We start from the raw sequence: 16,804 nt of genomic DNA, 5'->3' as shown, positions 1-16,804 counted from the left end.
AATAAAACCAATTAATGACTCCTTCCAGTGGTGGTTGGATGTTCTGAGTGCGTAAGAAGAAAAAGAATAACATCAGAACACATCTATCTAAGTCGACGTTGCATCTTAATTCCATCAGAATGTTATGGTAAAAAGTGCTAAAACTCAGAACATAGCCGATCGATGGGCCCTCCTGGTGATGCCTGGGTCTTCTAATCGCGTTGGCCATAAGCAGGTGGCAGCTCTCCTGATCAATGAGTCATTCTGCAGAAATCTCTGGGTAGAAAAATAAATTATCAGAAGACATATTTTAACCATTTCATTTTAGTGACTTAAACTTAAACAGCGAAATATCATACAATAAATACTATTTTTGAATGTGAGGAATAATAAATAGTGGATGATATTTAGAGTAAAAAGGGAAAACCTGATCCATCCACATCATTTGTCTCTGATTACTAATTTGAAGCTTCTATTCCACTTTACTATTATAACTTGTTAACATTGCAATAAGTGCTAAGTTTCTTGTTCAATGAAAAAATACGAAATCCTGATAGCGGGCTCAAACCCCGGGTCATCCAGATACGAGTGCAATGCCATCCCTCATTATTAAGCCCATCAGAGAGTAATCTACCCATCTGTATAGCATGAAACCCCTACCTCCCAAAGACACACAAATGAAGTTGTAATGTAGTAGAAAAGTATATATATCATATTAGAATATTCTCTTTACCTTTTCTGTATTGAATCACTTCTTCTTCCTGTTATTATGGTTATCTACTTCCTGGCGCCAGAATACCTACATCCTGTTCTCACTTCTACTCTAGTTTTTAGTCAGTCCAGTTCAGGAGCTCAATAAAGTAACATGTCAAACTATGTCTATCTCAGTTCGTTATAGAAGTGTATGATCAATGTCACTACTGGCTTACTTATCAACCATGAGCGTCCTGTGCTTCCTGTATTGTCCACTGTAGAAGTCCATCAAGCTGGTTCCTCCAATTCTGCCTGTTGCAATGGCATTGTCTAAAAAATTCCCCCACACAAGTTCTTCAATCGGTGCACGACTAAGGTAAAAAAATCTTTCCCCTAAAAAAAATACTCTTGGTCTTTTTAGCTTTGTGGAATCTCATTGACATGTTTGTTGTGCTTGCAGATTACTTGTGGAGAGATAGAGACACTCGGATGGTTTCGAATACATCCACTCAGATGATGTAAGGGAGAGGAAAAAAATCTCTCGCATAAAAATATTAACATACCACTGCAATTAACACAGAAAAGCATGCCACAATCTGAAATAATCACAGCAAAGAAAGAAGTAAAAAATAGTTCTTGTTTGCCATAGGGCCATGGTTTTTCTTAGTTTCTGACCAGTCTAATGGAAAATAACAATTGCTTGCTACCCTTTGTTTTTAATAGTTTTACAGCGCTTGCAACACATTAAGGTCATATCAGCGCCAGTAAAAAGGAAAAAAATGTGTTACTAAAAAGTTTTAGAATTACAATTAAAGCACCCAAGAAAAGGTAAGACAAAGGGGAATTGGTTCAAATAGGAAAGAGCAAACTAACAAAGTACTTAGTTTGAGATCACCCGAGTCTCATCCAGACACAAGCACAGGTCCTCACTAAAAGGAATACACTCAAATGTTTACAAATCATATATAATATGTAAATAAAACATAATACAGTGCATTTACAAAACAAAAACTTATCATCTCTCAAAACTAACTATGCATTTGACTGTTTCCCTCCCAGCCAAGGTATATGGCCAGGGCCAGGACAAAACAAAGTAATCTCATTCCAAGACAAAGACAGAAAGCATGTTGGAAAACAGATATCGGGGGATAGAAGACAGTAAGTGCCTCACTGCCAACCATGGGAGGTCAGGAATCCCACCCAGAAATCAAATCTTTCTTATAGAGGTTTTATGTGAAAATGCATTAAAAAGTTACGATCAATAATTAAGTTAAAACAGAACAAGTAAGTGCCTCCCTGCCCACTATGGTGCTACCCTTTTGAATAGGACATTGGTCTGTCTCCTAGTTGGGGTTCTGACAACTCCTGGTTGAAGTTTGTATTTTTTTTTTCTGACCCCCAAGTCCACCCAACAGTGATTGGATAGCTGGGCTGCATGATATGGAGGAAAATACTTGGGATAGTCTAGCGTCCTATCCAAAGGGTATCAAGCAATTGTTATCATCCGTTTCGTGCTATAGAAACCAGAATAAACTTCAGCTCCATGGGCCTTATGTCTCTGAAGGACTCCCATCTTCTAGTGCTACAGGACAACAGTAAAAAGCCACGTAGAAAATGACAACAAATATAGCAGGATCGATGACAGACAATGACAACACCAGCAGCTCTACCCACTCCACACTTTGGGTATGTCAGACCTTTCACAGTTTTAAAGGAAAAACAACTGGAGAGATAAAATATCTCGGAATCAAAAGTTGATCTGCGATTGTTTGTTTGTTTTTAGGGTTTTACGGCGCTTGCAACACATTTAGGTTATATCAGCGCCATAAAAAGGAAAAAAATGGGATAGTTAAAAGTTCTAGAGTTACAATTAAAGCACTCAAGAAAAGTAAGGCAATTGGGAACTGGGAACAAATAGGGATCAGATGTAGATTCCATGAGCATACCACCAATGTAGGACTTATTTAGTTTGAGATCACCTATAAGTCTCATCCGGACACAAGCAGGTGGAAGAGAGTGTATTAAAATACTAATACTAATATATAAGATAAGAAATAAACGAAATAAAAATTATTATTCCCCTTTCATTTTGGGGAAAACCTAATTTTACTGTTGTATAATAGCAAAAAATATGAGCTGTTCCGATTATCCTTCGTAAAGGAAAAGCCGGAGTTCAAAAAAATATTTTTTTCCTGCACATATCCTGTTTTACTAAAATAGATCTTGATGGGGAATCATATCTTTCCCACAATGACAACTCATAGGGTTGAATATTTTGATGTAGGTTAAATTTTCACCCGTTTTGAAAATATGGATAATTCTTGATGACAAATGTCACATTTGATGTCACAGAAAGGGTACGATTCGGAAACAAGTATTCTTGAACTCCTGTTTTTGAAATTTCATACTCGTTCCCAACATGCACTCCCAAGGATGTGCAGTGTTGTTGTTTTTTTTGTTTTGTTTTTGTTTTTAAGGATTTTACGGCGCTTGCAACACATTAAGGTCATATCAGCGCCAGTAAAAAGGAAGAAAATGGGATAGTAAAAAGTTCTAGAATTACAATTAAAGCACCCAAGAAAAAGTAAGACATAATGGAACTGGGAACAAATAGGGATCAGATGTAGAATCCAAGAGCATACCACCAATGTACTTAGTTTGAGATCACCTAAAAGTCTCATCCAGACACAAGCACAGGTCCTAACTAAGAGGAATACACTCAAATGTTTACCAATCATATAATATAATATGTAAACTCAACATAATACAATGCATAACAGAGAGATGATTTACAAGGAAAAAAATATCATCTCCCAAAACTATAACTATACATTCGACTGTTTCCCTCCCTGCCAAGGAGCTCCGGCAAAGATCAGGACAAAACTAAGTAATCTCATTCCAAGACAATGACAGGAAACAATTGGGAAACGGGTATGGGGGGATAGAAGACACAGCATGTACTTCCCTGCCCACTATGGGAGGTCAGGATCCTCACCCAGGCAGTGTTGTTGGGAACTTGTTCGAAACTCCAAACTTAAAGAGTTCAGTAATCTTATATTGAACAACCTTTTGAATTCTAAATAGAGATATCATAGCTAGTTTAGTTATAATTGACTCAGACGCATAGAACAGAATAACAATGTTCATAATGATTTTATTAATGTGTATACTTATGTTATTTTTACCCATCACTAATTCTCTGGTATTGCATTAAAAAAAGCACGAACATGATATGCAAACACATTGGACTCATTCATGTCTATTTTTTTTTCTTTTTACCATCCTTTGATATACACAAAGAAGTTACAATTGAAAAAAAAAAAGGAAAAAGGGGGGGGGGGGGGGGCAAAGACTATAAAGACCTTTACTGGATAGCTGGGGGAAAAGGGGAAAAAAAAGATGAATGGAGCATACCTTACAGTAAAAAAAATCCTTAATTTTCTATTACATGTTCATAACAAATACTACACTGCTGACAGCAGACATTCTTTACCATTGTTTCTTGTGCTCCCCTTCACCTCCCACCCAACTCAATCCACAGAATATTACTGGCCTGTTAGCTGGTTTGCTCAATGAGAAAGTGATTTGGGTTAGACTATTATAATTTCTATAAATGAACAGCGAAATGAAATGAGATAAGAAGGTCAGATGAACATTTTAAATAGCTTAAAAGCAAATTTTGTAGAGATCTTTTCGTGTGTACAATTTTATAGCACATATGTGACCCATCGTCTCAAAACAGTATTATGTCAGGATGAACAAGATGCTGAAAGGTCAATTTTAAGCTTAACTGGTCAAGAAAATGAAATTTCGGTTTTCAGCACTTTAAAATTCTATGTTTTTTATTCAATAATCCATACATGGACTCAACCCAAGTCTGATGTTTTTGGTCATCGATTCTAATCTCAGCACTTTGACCATCCCGACTTAATACCGTTTTGAGGGGACGGGTCACATATTATCAAAACAAAAAGCATCAATTGAAAATAATTTATAATAAAGTACAATAGTTTACCTTTTCCTATTTATTTATTTTTTAAAAATTACTGGTTGTGCTTATATATCTTTATTATGTGTTTTATTGTTTTAATCTACAATAGTGAAAACTTAGAATGAAGACAGCAAGAGCTGATCTCTGCAGCAGTCTCAACCCTGAAAAAATAAGTCTCTGGTTTTAGAACTTTTAACACTAATCGATCAATATATGACGTAAATCCTTCATGGCTGAAAAGAAAAATGGCAGTTAACGGTAAACCTACATCCGGGCCACAGGAAATGGCCTGTGTAATAAGTGTGTAATCCATTTTTAAAACTTAACCAGTTAGTGTTAAATTAAAAGCCAAAATGTGTAATGAATAAAGGCTTTGGTGTGACTTTTAAACAATTCAAAATACAGCAAAACAATGGGTTGCCTTTAAATTAACATCTCAAAATATAGCCATCAATGTGCGTTGTGCCACCCTGAAAGAAGTGTAAACGATGATAACATCAACACGCCTACATTTTGCCATTCATGATGAAATTCACAAACAACTACGGCAGGAATATTTTTAAACTAAAAAATACAAAGGCATTAAGAGAACCATCTGGCAACTCTTAATTTTGGCAAAAAGTCAAGCAACTCGTATGATCCAATAGAAATGAGAGGAAATAAAAATGAATAAGACATTAATAAAATCCAGGCTCAGAGCCGTGTGAAATTGACAAAATAAATCAATAAATCAAAAAGTCAAAGGAATAAATAATATGAATAAATTACAAATCAAAGTATGTGCAATGGATTTATGAATGCAATGCTATTTTAAGAATATGTACAAAAATACAAACATCCAGACATAAATATAGATTCTCTGGGGATTTTTCTTTTCTTTTATTATTTTTTTGGTCTTTATAACGACAGATAAATTTTACACCAATTATCAATGGATTTTAACTGGTCGAAACAATGTCTGGTTAAGATTTTTTTTTAAAAAGGAAAGATGCTTAGTTAGACGTCATATTATCTGTGAACTAACTTCTATTCTTACCCTTTTCAAAGTTGACACATTTTTGTTCAATAGGCCATTTCAACCCTTTAAATTTTGGGCCCAACTTCATATCTTACTATGTTTTGTTTGTTTTTAAGGGTTTTACAGCGCTTGTAACGCATTAAGGTCATATCAGCGCCAGTAAAAAGGAAGAAAATGGGATAGTAAAAAGTTATAGAATTACAATTAAAGCACCCGAGAAAAGGTAAGACTAAGACATAGGGGAACTGGGAACAAATAGGGATCAGATGTAGATTCCAAGAGCATACCACCAATGTAATTAGTTTGAGATGACCTAAACGTCTCATCCAGAAACAAGTGCAGGTCCCAACTGACAGGAATACATTCAAATGTTTACAAATCATATATAATACTACATAAACAAAACATAATACAGTGCATAACAGAGAGATGATTTACAAGGAAAAAAATATCATCTCCCAAAACTAACTATACATTTGACTGTTTCCCTCCCAGCCAGGGCCAGAACAAAACCAAGTAATCTCATTCCAAGACAAAGACATAAAGCATGTTGGAAAACAGAGATAGGGGGATAGAAGACACAGTATGTACCTCCCTGCCCACTATGGGAGGTCAGGAACCCCACCCAGCTATTGCACACTCTGCAATATGACAGGCTGGAGCTGTGTGACCAAATGTATTGATTATCTCTCATGAACATTGGACTTTGACACGTTAAGATTCTTGCACACTTTTTGTCCTCTCCCAAGAGAGTTCTAGAATCCAGCGATTACAATAGGAACAGCCATTCATAACTATGACTACGAGTTCTCCCAAATTTTTGGATTTTGAAAAGAAAAGTAGACTGGTCTGAAAATTATACGGCGTTATTTTGCCTTAATATCAGTCAGTCTCCCCAACGTTTCAATCTTTGATTTCAAGCATTCAGAAGAAAACAGTATTTTAGAATTTCAACAAACGAGCAACTAGCATTTCAACAAATGTGAAATAAAAAGCCTCAAAAGAGAAAAAAACAGTGGTGAAAACAATTGTTCTGTATTTCAAAGTGTCAAGAGAAAGCTAAATATTTTTTTTGTTTTTAAGGGTTTTACGACGCTTGTGACACATTTAGGCCATATCAAGGTCAGTTAAAAGAAGAAAATGGAATTGTCAAAATATTATAGATTTAAAATCAAAGCACCCAAGAAAAAATTAAGACAAAGGGGAATGGTACAAATAGGGAACAGAACAGATGTAGATTCCAACAGCATATCATCAATGTACTTAGTATGAGATCACCTTAAAGTCTCATCCAGACACCACCACAGGATCCCACGACGAGGAACACACTCAAATGTTTACAGAATACATAAAACAACTAACAATACATAACAGAGATGACTTACAAAGAAAAAAAATATCATCTCCTATACATTTGACTGTTTCCCTCCCAGTCAAGGACTCCAGCCAGGGCTGGGACAAATCTAAGTAATTCCATTCCAAGACAAAGACAGAAAGCAACCCGGAAAACAGATATAAGGGGATAAAAGACACAGCGTGACCTCCTGCCCACCATGGGAGGTCCAAGGACCCCGCCCAGAGAAAGCTAAATGATTCAATTTAATGCTGTTTAAGTAACATATTTCTAGACTTGGGTAAATACTAGTGCAATAAACAATTCAGAGAAACATACAATCATCATGAAAGAAAAATATATCAATCCTATTATATCAAAATATGGAAGGCTGTGGAGGGGGGGAGGGGGGGGGGGGAAGGGAGGTTAAAAGACGTGCTCAAAGCTCCAGCTAATAAAGTATGCATAACACTAGAGAGAGAGATAGAGAAAGAGAGAGATATAGATGGATATAGATAGATAGAGAGAGAGAGAGAGAAAGAGAGAGATGGATATAGAGATATAGATAGATAGAGAGAGAGAGAAAGAGAGAGATGGATATAGATATATATATATATATATAAATATAGTATATATATAATTTATATATATATATATAAAATATAATATATATAAATAATATATGAGAGAGAGAGAGAGAGAGAGATAGATAGTTAGAGAGAGAGAGAGAGAGAGAGACAGAAAGAAAGAGATGGATATAGATAGATAGATAGATAGATAGAGAGAGGGAAAGAGAGAGAGAGATAGAGAGAGAGAGAGAGAGAGATGGATATAGATAGAAGATAGAGATAGATAGATAGATAGAGAGACAGAACCATGAAATCTGGCCTCGTCACTAGAATAATAGCACAGTTCTATTGCATTAGTCTCTAAATCATTACATAGATTATGTATATCATGGTTAAACAGTCGGCGTAATATCAGTCATCAGCTGCCTTTTACAACACATGCCTTGAGCTGGGTCAAGAAAATATTCCAAAACTAGCTAAGTGGATACAGGGCAAAATCTTTATGATATGTGCACAAAATCTAAAAAACAAAAACAAAACACACACACACACACAAAAAAGGTTGTCGTTACTGGATGATGTATATTTGTTTTAAGGGGCTCCTTCCTCATAAAGAAAGTAGGTGGAGAACTTTCTAATGTTACTGTTTACACGTCACAAGGAATTTCCCAATTTTATAAATAGCTGGTCATGGGGAAATTTATGTCAAATCGCTCAGGGCATGTGTTGCAAAAGGCGAATATTATCTACAAAGTCAGAGTATTATAACAGATATTGAAGACGGGCACATTACATGTAGAATTTGAGAAAAAAAACCCCAAAAAACAATAGATTCATCACAAACATTTCCTACCAATCTCTTCCCCTAAATCTCTTACAAACAAATATAATATATGTGACCCACTTTGTCAATCTGGTATTATGTCCAAAAGAACTCCATGAAGAATATGGGAGTTTAAATGATCAAAATTAGGAAATCCAGTTTTTTTTCCAAGACCTAAGAAAATAAAACATTTTCCTCAATGAAGGCATTTGATGTACCGTAACTCAAGTCTGATAACCAGAGCTTAAAGCTAAATTTTAAGCTTTAGCTTTACCCTGACAAAATACCGTTTTGAGAAGTTTGATCACCTATTTATATTTTTTCCAAAAATAAAAATCAATCATTGAGTAAAATAAACAAATTAAAAATTATTTTCGAAACAAACCCAGAACGATGAAATGACAATTTTCTTTCCCCTTTAATTCTTGCCTCCATGTAATGGAGAGTACCCGTCTCATTGTGATCATAGTTATGCTTGCACTAAGCAAAGAATAATTTATACTCTTTTGTTATTTATAATATGTTCTCCATTTAAGAAAATACATTAAAAAAAAAGAAAGAAAAAAGAAAACGAAAAAAACCAAACAAAAAAAAAACAAACAATGAAAAATGAAAAAAAATACAATGAAAAATGAAAACATACATGGCCAACAGTGAAAAAGAAAACATTGCAATACATTCATGGTCATAGGTAATCCCGAGCCCATATTAAAACCCTGCAGGAAGTTGTGTTCTTATATTTACTGATTATTATTATTATTACCTATTTATCTAAATTCCTAATTATCCTATCTGAATATTTTTAGGGTTTCTTTCCCATTACCAATTTGTAAATACGTCATACTGTAGTGGCTCAAGAAATGAATGTAACGATATGAGATTTGGTAAGGTTTGCATTGTAACAGAAAAAAAAAGAAAAAAAAAAAAGTATTCAAGGCTGACAAATGTTTTTGGTAAAAAGCTTAGAGTCTAGAAATAATTTAAGAACAATATTACATGCACACTCATCTTAACAAAAACATGAAAACATGTTTACCATTAAAAAAAATAAAATTACACGCAATTGTAATGATTTGGAAGCTATTTATTGATGCATAAGTCACAGAAGAAAAATACATGTTATTTTTCATATTCAAAATGAAAAGCAACAGTTCTTTTTCTTCCTTTTATTTTTATTTATTTATTTTTTTTTTTGCATGTGTTAGGGATGATAGGATAGTAAACTGACAAGCGCAAAGTGAAAGTTCACCAACAGATCAATATTAGTTTGGACAGATCAATTTAACAACATAAGAAAAACGATGCTGCAAATTCAACTAGAAAACAATAATATAAAATGTGAAATACATACCAAACAAAACAAAAATGAATAAATTAATTAATTAAAATGAAGACACGCAAAAATTCCAAATTTAACCATTTATAAAATATATATTTAAAAAGCTGTCACACTGCTTACGACACACAAAAAAACCCCCAAAAAACCCGCTGGACTAGAGACAGGTTATTGTCCGTATGAAATATTATTATACAGTGGAACCTCCCGATTACGACACCTCCGAATAACGACAACCTCCTGATAACGACATTGACCCGTGGTCCCGATTTTTTTTCTATATAAGATCAGTAAAAATAACCTCCAAATAACGACGCACTTTTTGATAAAACCGAATAACGACATCATTTTGGCGATTTTCGGCAGTTTTCGTAGATATCTGATACTAAAAATACCGAGTATGAGTACTCAAAGTTTATAAAAACGATTCCTGCTTGAACCAATGAGAACGCAGCTTTTTTTTTTTTTTTTTTTTGACGAATCTTGGCTGATATGCATTAATAAAAACCAAGGTATAAATGTAAGTGTAAGCAAGTAAACACAAAATCTTGGAAAATGTGATATTATGTGGTGATAGAAGTAGTAGTAGCAGTAGTAGTAGTAGTAGTAGTAGTAGTAGTAGTAGTAGTAGCAGTAGTAGTAGTGTAGTGTTTTTGTGGGAGGAGGGGGAGGAATTTTGTTTGTTTTAAAGGGTTTTACAGCGCCTGTGACACATCTATGTCATATCAGCGCCAGTAAAAAGGAAGAAAATTGGAGAGTAAAAAACATTCTAGATTTACAATTGAAATGACATAAGAAAAAGTAAGACAAATGGGAATGGTTTAAATAGGGAACAGATGTAGATTCCAGGAGCACACTATCAGTGTATTCAGTTCAGATCACCTAAAAGTCTCATCCAGACACACGCACAAGAACCCTCTCAGAGGAATACACTACAATGTTTTGTTTGTTTTGTCAATGTTAATAAAAACTGGTCCCGCGGGCCTTACCACGCCCACTTTGTCCGCCATCTTGGAAACCTCTAAATAACGACACCTCCGGATAACGACATAAAAACTCGGTCCCGTGGCATGTCGTTATCGGGAGGTTCCACTGTAATATGAAATATATAATCTTGTGAGATGACTCTCTACAAGACTCTATCAACGAGGGTACAAATTGGAATTCTGTATGCCTTCAAAAATAAAAGAATATGTCACTTTTTAAGAGTTATATATAAAATTTAAAAAACAAATTGTCATTTTCCATGAATTTGGAAAAAAAAAGATGCTTTCCTTTTAATTTTTGACTATTAAAAAAAAAAAAATCTTTACAGTTCATCCTATATTTATTATCATTATTATTTTTTTGCAAATCAAATCAAAAACCTGCAATGAGTAAAGCCTTGAAATGATTCCACATCCAATCAGTACTCAGATCACATCAGGCAACACACCTCTGACATACTCAAATATATGATAGACTAGAGGTATTGTATCTAAAACTGGCAACAAAAATGCATAAACCTGTTTTTCCAGAGGAATCGGACATGACCTTTGACATCATTCCTATGTATGTTTAAGTTTAATGAATCAACATTGAATACAAAAATATCACAATCCCTATCACATAACATTCTACGATATCTCTCACTGAAAATACAGCAATCATTCTATTTTGATCAAATACACATTTTAAGTCCAGATATAAGGAACTGAGATCCATTGCAAACTTGTATCCATCAAAGACATTAAAATAATCGCCATTTTAATTCTTATTGATTGAATAAATGGTTGAAAAAGGTATGGTGGATTCATCTAAATCCAATGTCATCTCTGGTAACTTTGCTGCATCCCTGCTGTTGTATAATTTATCAATACAATCTTATAATCTTTTTTTAAAAAAAACAACAAAAAACTCCAAAACCCAAAGTTACTTAGAAATTAAAACCATTGGAATCAATTGCTCTGCGAATTTATTTTTAAAAAAAATTAAAATTAAGGGAATTTGTATTCAACTTTTTTGTCACAATTTTTTTCTTTAAATTTTAAAATCTAAATATCTACCGACTGTACATTTAAACTTTATATTTAATGATTTTTTTAAGGTTCACAACATGTTTGACTCACCGAGTTCTTCTCCTAACGATAGGTTGTATGCTATAGAAAAGAACAAGCATTTGAACTGCCTTTCTAATTGAAAAAAAATACAACCACCCTTTGATACTATTGTTTGTTCGTGTAAATTCAATCTCATTCTTGGAATAATGAATTCTAAGGAATTCAAAATCATCTAAATATGACAGCATTTTTACTGTAATACAGACAAAACACATGGCATAAATTTCAGTATTATATTATAGTCCTGGCAGTTTCATTTGTTATCTTTTTTCCCCACTATTTATCCTTTATGCTTAACTTAATGTAGGGACAATCTAAAAGGATAAAGGAATTTTAAAAAAAAGAAAAATCAATAACAACAAAATACAGTCATGTCTCTCTAATCCGGAACTCCACATGGATGTCTCCATTATAAAAAAAAATATGTTAAAATCGAGCTTTTATACAGCGCAATATCCACTAAACGTGCTCAAAACGCTTTACAAGGGGTCCCTGGCCAACAGCCACATGCCACATGTAAGACGGGACATAACGCCTATTACAATTACATTATCCAGACAGGTTGCCTGTGGTTCGATGTTTTTTTCTTCTTTATATGTACACTTTGGGGTCTGATTCCACTATCCGGATGTATCTGTAATCCGGACAAAATGCTGGGAATGGAGGTGTTTGGTTCTGGGGAACCTTGTTAGTTCCAGGAGGAATTGTCAAGCACCAGGAGAAGACAAATACTCTAACCTGGCAGGTCCCCAGGTGGCGGATAGGTCTCTAAATCTGTTGTGTTCACACATGATTCGGCAAGAGCTTTCCAGTCTTTGATAGTACGGGGTGCAAATGATACCCTGTAAGGGGCAACTGCAGTCCCGGACCAAATCACGGGAGGCCCTTTGGCAAGGCCAAGTACCCATTAGCCACCCTCTCTAGGGTAACAGCAAAACAACAGGGAGCTTCTGAAATGAGCAAAGTGCTGGTCTGGTCGGAGATGTTAAGCCAGGGGGCGCACTTTCAAAATCACAACAATCGTGCAAACGCAAATAATGATACCTGCCTACTTGAAAATTTCAAATTCAGTAAGAAATACAAAATTCATCAGTAATTAATGGTCAAATTTCAGTAATACTAAAACAAACAAAAATAATGATAGATACACCCTTTTATATTATATGTAAAATAAGCTAACCATGTTTTATAGGCCTACTATTGCCAATGCAACCTAAATGCTAAGATTGGCAGAGGCAGAGATGGTGACATAATCGGACCACATGGACTCGGAGACAGAAATGAACGAGGAAACATCTGGCAGATTGGTGTAGAACAAATAAATTAATGATTTCAAACACCTGGTTTCAACAACACCCAAGAAGAACCTGGACATGGCAATCACCAGGGGACAGAGCAAGGAACCAGATAGACTTTATAGCAGTATCATCAAGATTCAGAAATGGCATATTAAATTGCAAAACCTACCCAGGCGCCGATGTAGACAGTGACCATGTCCCAGTTGTTTGTACAATAAGGATAAAGTTTAAAGCTATTCAGAGAACAGCTGGTAGAATAAAGAGGGATTACAGGTTATGCAAAGACAATGGCATACAAACAAAAATGAGAGAAGAATTTGAAAATGCACTCATGATACAAAGCCAAAGTGAACCTGATAATGAAAAATGTGAAAAACAATTTGATATATTCCAAAAGTGTGTCAAAGCAACTGCAGAAAAGCATTTACCAATAGCTCAAATAAACAGCAAAAAGGAATGGATGACAAATGAAATTCTAAACCTATTTGAAGAAAGACGAAAATGCAACAGAGGGTCTGCAGAATACCAAACATTGAACAACCACATTAAATCCAAATGCATCGAGGCACACGAGAACTATCTAGACTGGAAATGCTGCGAAATCGAAAGAGAATACAAACCCAACCCCCAACAAGCTCACCAAAGAATAAAAGAACTATCAGGGAAAAGGAAAAGCAAAGCAGCAGGAAGTTGTATCCAAAACAAACAAGGGGAACTGCTATTTGAAGAACAACATATAGAAAACCGATGGGTAGAATACATAGGCGAACTGTACAATGATCCAAATAGAAATGAACCACCACTGAAATTCAAAGAACCATTAAGCGGACCAAACATCACCAAAAGTGAAATTGAACATGCCATGGAACGAATGAGGGATGGTAAAGCAACAGGCCCTGATGAAATATCTGTAGAGGTATTAAAAAGCCTAGGAGATCTAGCAATTGATGAACTTCACATATTATTCAACAATATATACAATACTGGGAAAATTCCAGAAGATCTCTGTAACTCTATTTTCATAGCAATACCAAAGAAAGCAGGTGCAGTCAGATGCGAAAATTTTAGAACTATAAGTTTAATAAGCCACATCAACAAAATACTGTTGCGTATAATTATCAACAGGCTAAGGAATAAGATTAACCCCGAAATCGCAGAAGAACAATATGGATTCCAACCTGACAGAGGGACAAGGAACGCAATATACCTCCTCCGTGTTTTAAGTGAAAGAGCTATACAGGTTCAGACCCCACTATACCTCTGTTTTGTCGACTACAAAAAAGCTTTTGATAGAGTACGCCACGAAGAAATACTAAAACAACTGCACTCCATTGGCGCTGATGAGAAAGACCTCAGACTCATGCAAACATTATACTACACCCAGCAGGCATCTATCAAAATCGGAAACTCTACAGGAAATTCCATTCCTATTAAGAAAGGAGTCCGTCAAGGGTGTGTTGCCTCACCAGATCTGTTTAATCTATACCAAGAAACAATCATGAGGGGCATAAATAATATGGAGGGAATAAAAGTGGGAGGTCACAACATAAATAATATAAGATACGCAGACGATACGGTACTCATTGCAACATCAGAAATCCAACTTCAAAAGATTGTTGACAAAGTGGTAGTAGATAGTGAAGCCAAGGGAATGGAAGTGAATATCACCAAAACGGAATGCATGGTAATACAGAAAAACCCCGAAAACAACAACACCTGCAATATAACGATTCACGGCGAGCAACTTACCAACGTAGAAAGTTTTAAATACCAAGGTTCAATAGTGACAACAGATGGAAGATGTAACCGAGACATACGAGCAAGAATAACTCAAGCCAAACAGGCCTTCATGGACCTGGGAAACATTTTGAAAAACAAACAGATGTCGTTCGGGATTAGATTCCGAGTCTTGAAGTGCTACGTGTGGCCAATCTTGTTATACGGATGCGAAAGCTGGACTACAAATGCAGAAACACAAAAGAACATTGAAGCTTTTGAAATGTGGTGCTTGAGAAGGATGCAGAGAATATCGTATACTGCACACAAAACGAACGAAGAAGTGCTAAAACAAACATACCAACAAAGGAAACTAATGCCCTTAATAGTGGATCGACAACTATCCTTTTTCGGACACATAGTAAGGAAAGATAAGAATGAATACCTGGCAAGTTGTGGAAAAATACCTGGTAAACGCGCCCGGGGGAGACAAAGAAAAACACTCATAGACCAACTGAAGGGCTTCACCAGCCTAACAATCCAGGAGCTGTTTGAAAAGGCAAGAGACAGGGAGGAATGGAGAGAGATAATTCATGCAGTATCCGAAGCCTGGACCAGGCATGGAACCTAGAAGAAGATTGCCAATGACCCCCGCGATAATAATATGCTTATTGATGACCTACTTTCGACACTGCACTGTGTCTACCGACGAGGGTAAAGTTTCCGTGTCGAGTCGTCACTCGTCGCCAGCCAACGAGGCATTGAGATTTTTTATTGTAGCAGGCGGTAAATAATGAAAAAAAAAAATTATTATTTTTTAATTTAACGTTGCGACCATTCGTATCAGTAATATTCCTTCTATTTCCGTAAGTCCGTAATCGTCCTTACACTTCTGTAACAATTACGGACGGTCCACAATAATAGGCAGGTATGCTGGAGGTGTTTGTTTTGTTTTGTTTTTAAGGGTTTTACGGCGCTTGCAACACATTAAGGTCATATCAGCGCCAGTAAAAAGGAAGAAAATGGGATAGTAAAAAGTTCTAGAATTACAATTAAAGCACAAAAGAAAAGGTGAGACAAAGGGGAATTGGTTCAAATAGGAAACGGATGTAGATTCCAAGAGCACACCATCAAAGTACTTAGTTTGAGATCACCTAAAAGTCTCATCCAGACACAAGCACAGGTCCCAACCAAGAGGAATACACTCAAATGTTTACAAATCAAATAATTTAATATGTAAACTAAACATAATACAATGCATAACAGAGAGATGATTTACAAGGAAAAAAATATCATCTCCCAAAACTCTAACTATACATTCGACTGTTTCCCTCCTAGCCAAGGAACTCCGGCCAGGGTCCGGACAAAACTAAGTGATCTCATTCCAAGACAATGACAGGAAACAATTGGAAAACGGGTAGACGGGGATAGAAGACACAGCATGTACCTCCCCGCCCACTATGGGAGGTCAGGATCCCCACCCAGGGAGGTGTTTGGATTGGAGAGACTTGACTGTATAAAGAAAACAAACTCGTTTATAAATTAGGGACTAATTGTTCAATGGTGAATCATCTGGAAGAGGCAATGAGACCAAAGGCTATGTAAGGGTGCACAATGATCAGTCTGAGTATTAACAGAGTAAGAAAAAAGAGAAATTATGATTTGTGTTTTGGAAAACATAATACAACATTTTTATCTCCTATCAGAGCTTAAAGAATTATAATATGAATCTAAAAATCTAAAATTGTAATGTGATTAATGATTTTTTTTTTTCTAATTTATTTGTCTTCATAAGTTTTACAATGCTTGCAACATTTTTAGGTCATTTCAAAGCAAATATTATTATTATTATTATTATTATTATTATTACTATTATTACCGTCATCATTATTACTATTATTATCACCACTATCGTCAGTAACCAAGAATATCATTATTATTAACATATG

At 35.3% G+C, this 16,804-nt stretch overlaps 1 protein-coding gene across 1 annotated transcript in view; it reads right to left on the bottom strand.

The window, feature by feature from the left end:
- The window catches only part of LOC144977612 (calcium-transporting ATPase type 2C member 1-like), a 57,591-nt gene continuing 40,787 nt past the window's right edge, over positions 1-16,804 (bottom strand). The window contains exon 25 of the mRNA XM_078923005.1: positions 1-255. Coding sequence (XP_078779131.1) covers positions 145-255 — 111 coding nt within the window. The 3' untranslated portion in view covers positions 1-144. The remainder of the gene's footprint in view (positions 256-16,804) is intronic.

This window comes from Berghia stephanieae, chromosome 7 (assembly GCF_034508935.2).
Source record: "Berghia stephanieae isolate SIO BIC M18660-M18661 chromosome 7, UCSD_Bste_1.3, whole genome shotgun sequence".
In the NCBI taxonomy this organism is placed as follows: Eukaryota; Metazoa; Mollusca; class Gastropoda; order Nudibranchia; family Aeolidiidae; genus Berghia; species Berghia stephanieae.
This window is presented reverse-complemented; position numbering and strand designations above follow the sequence as displayed.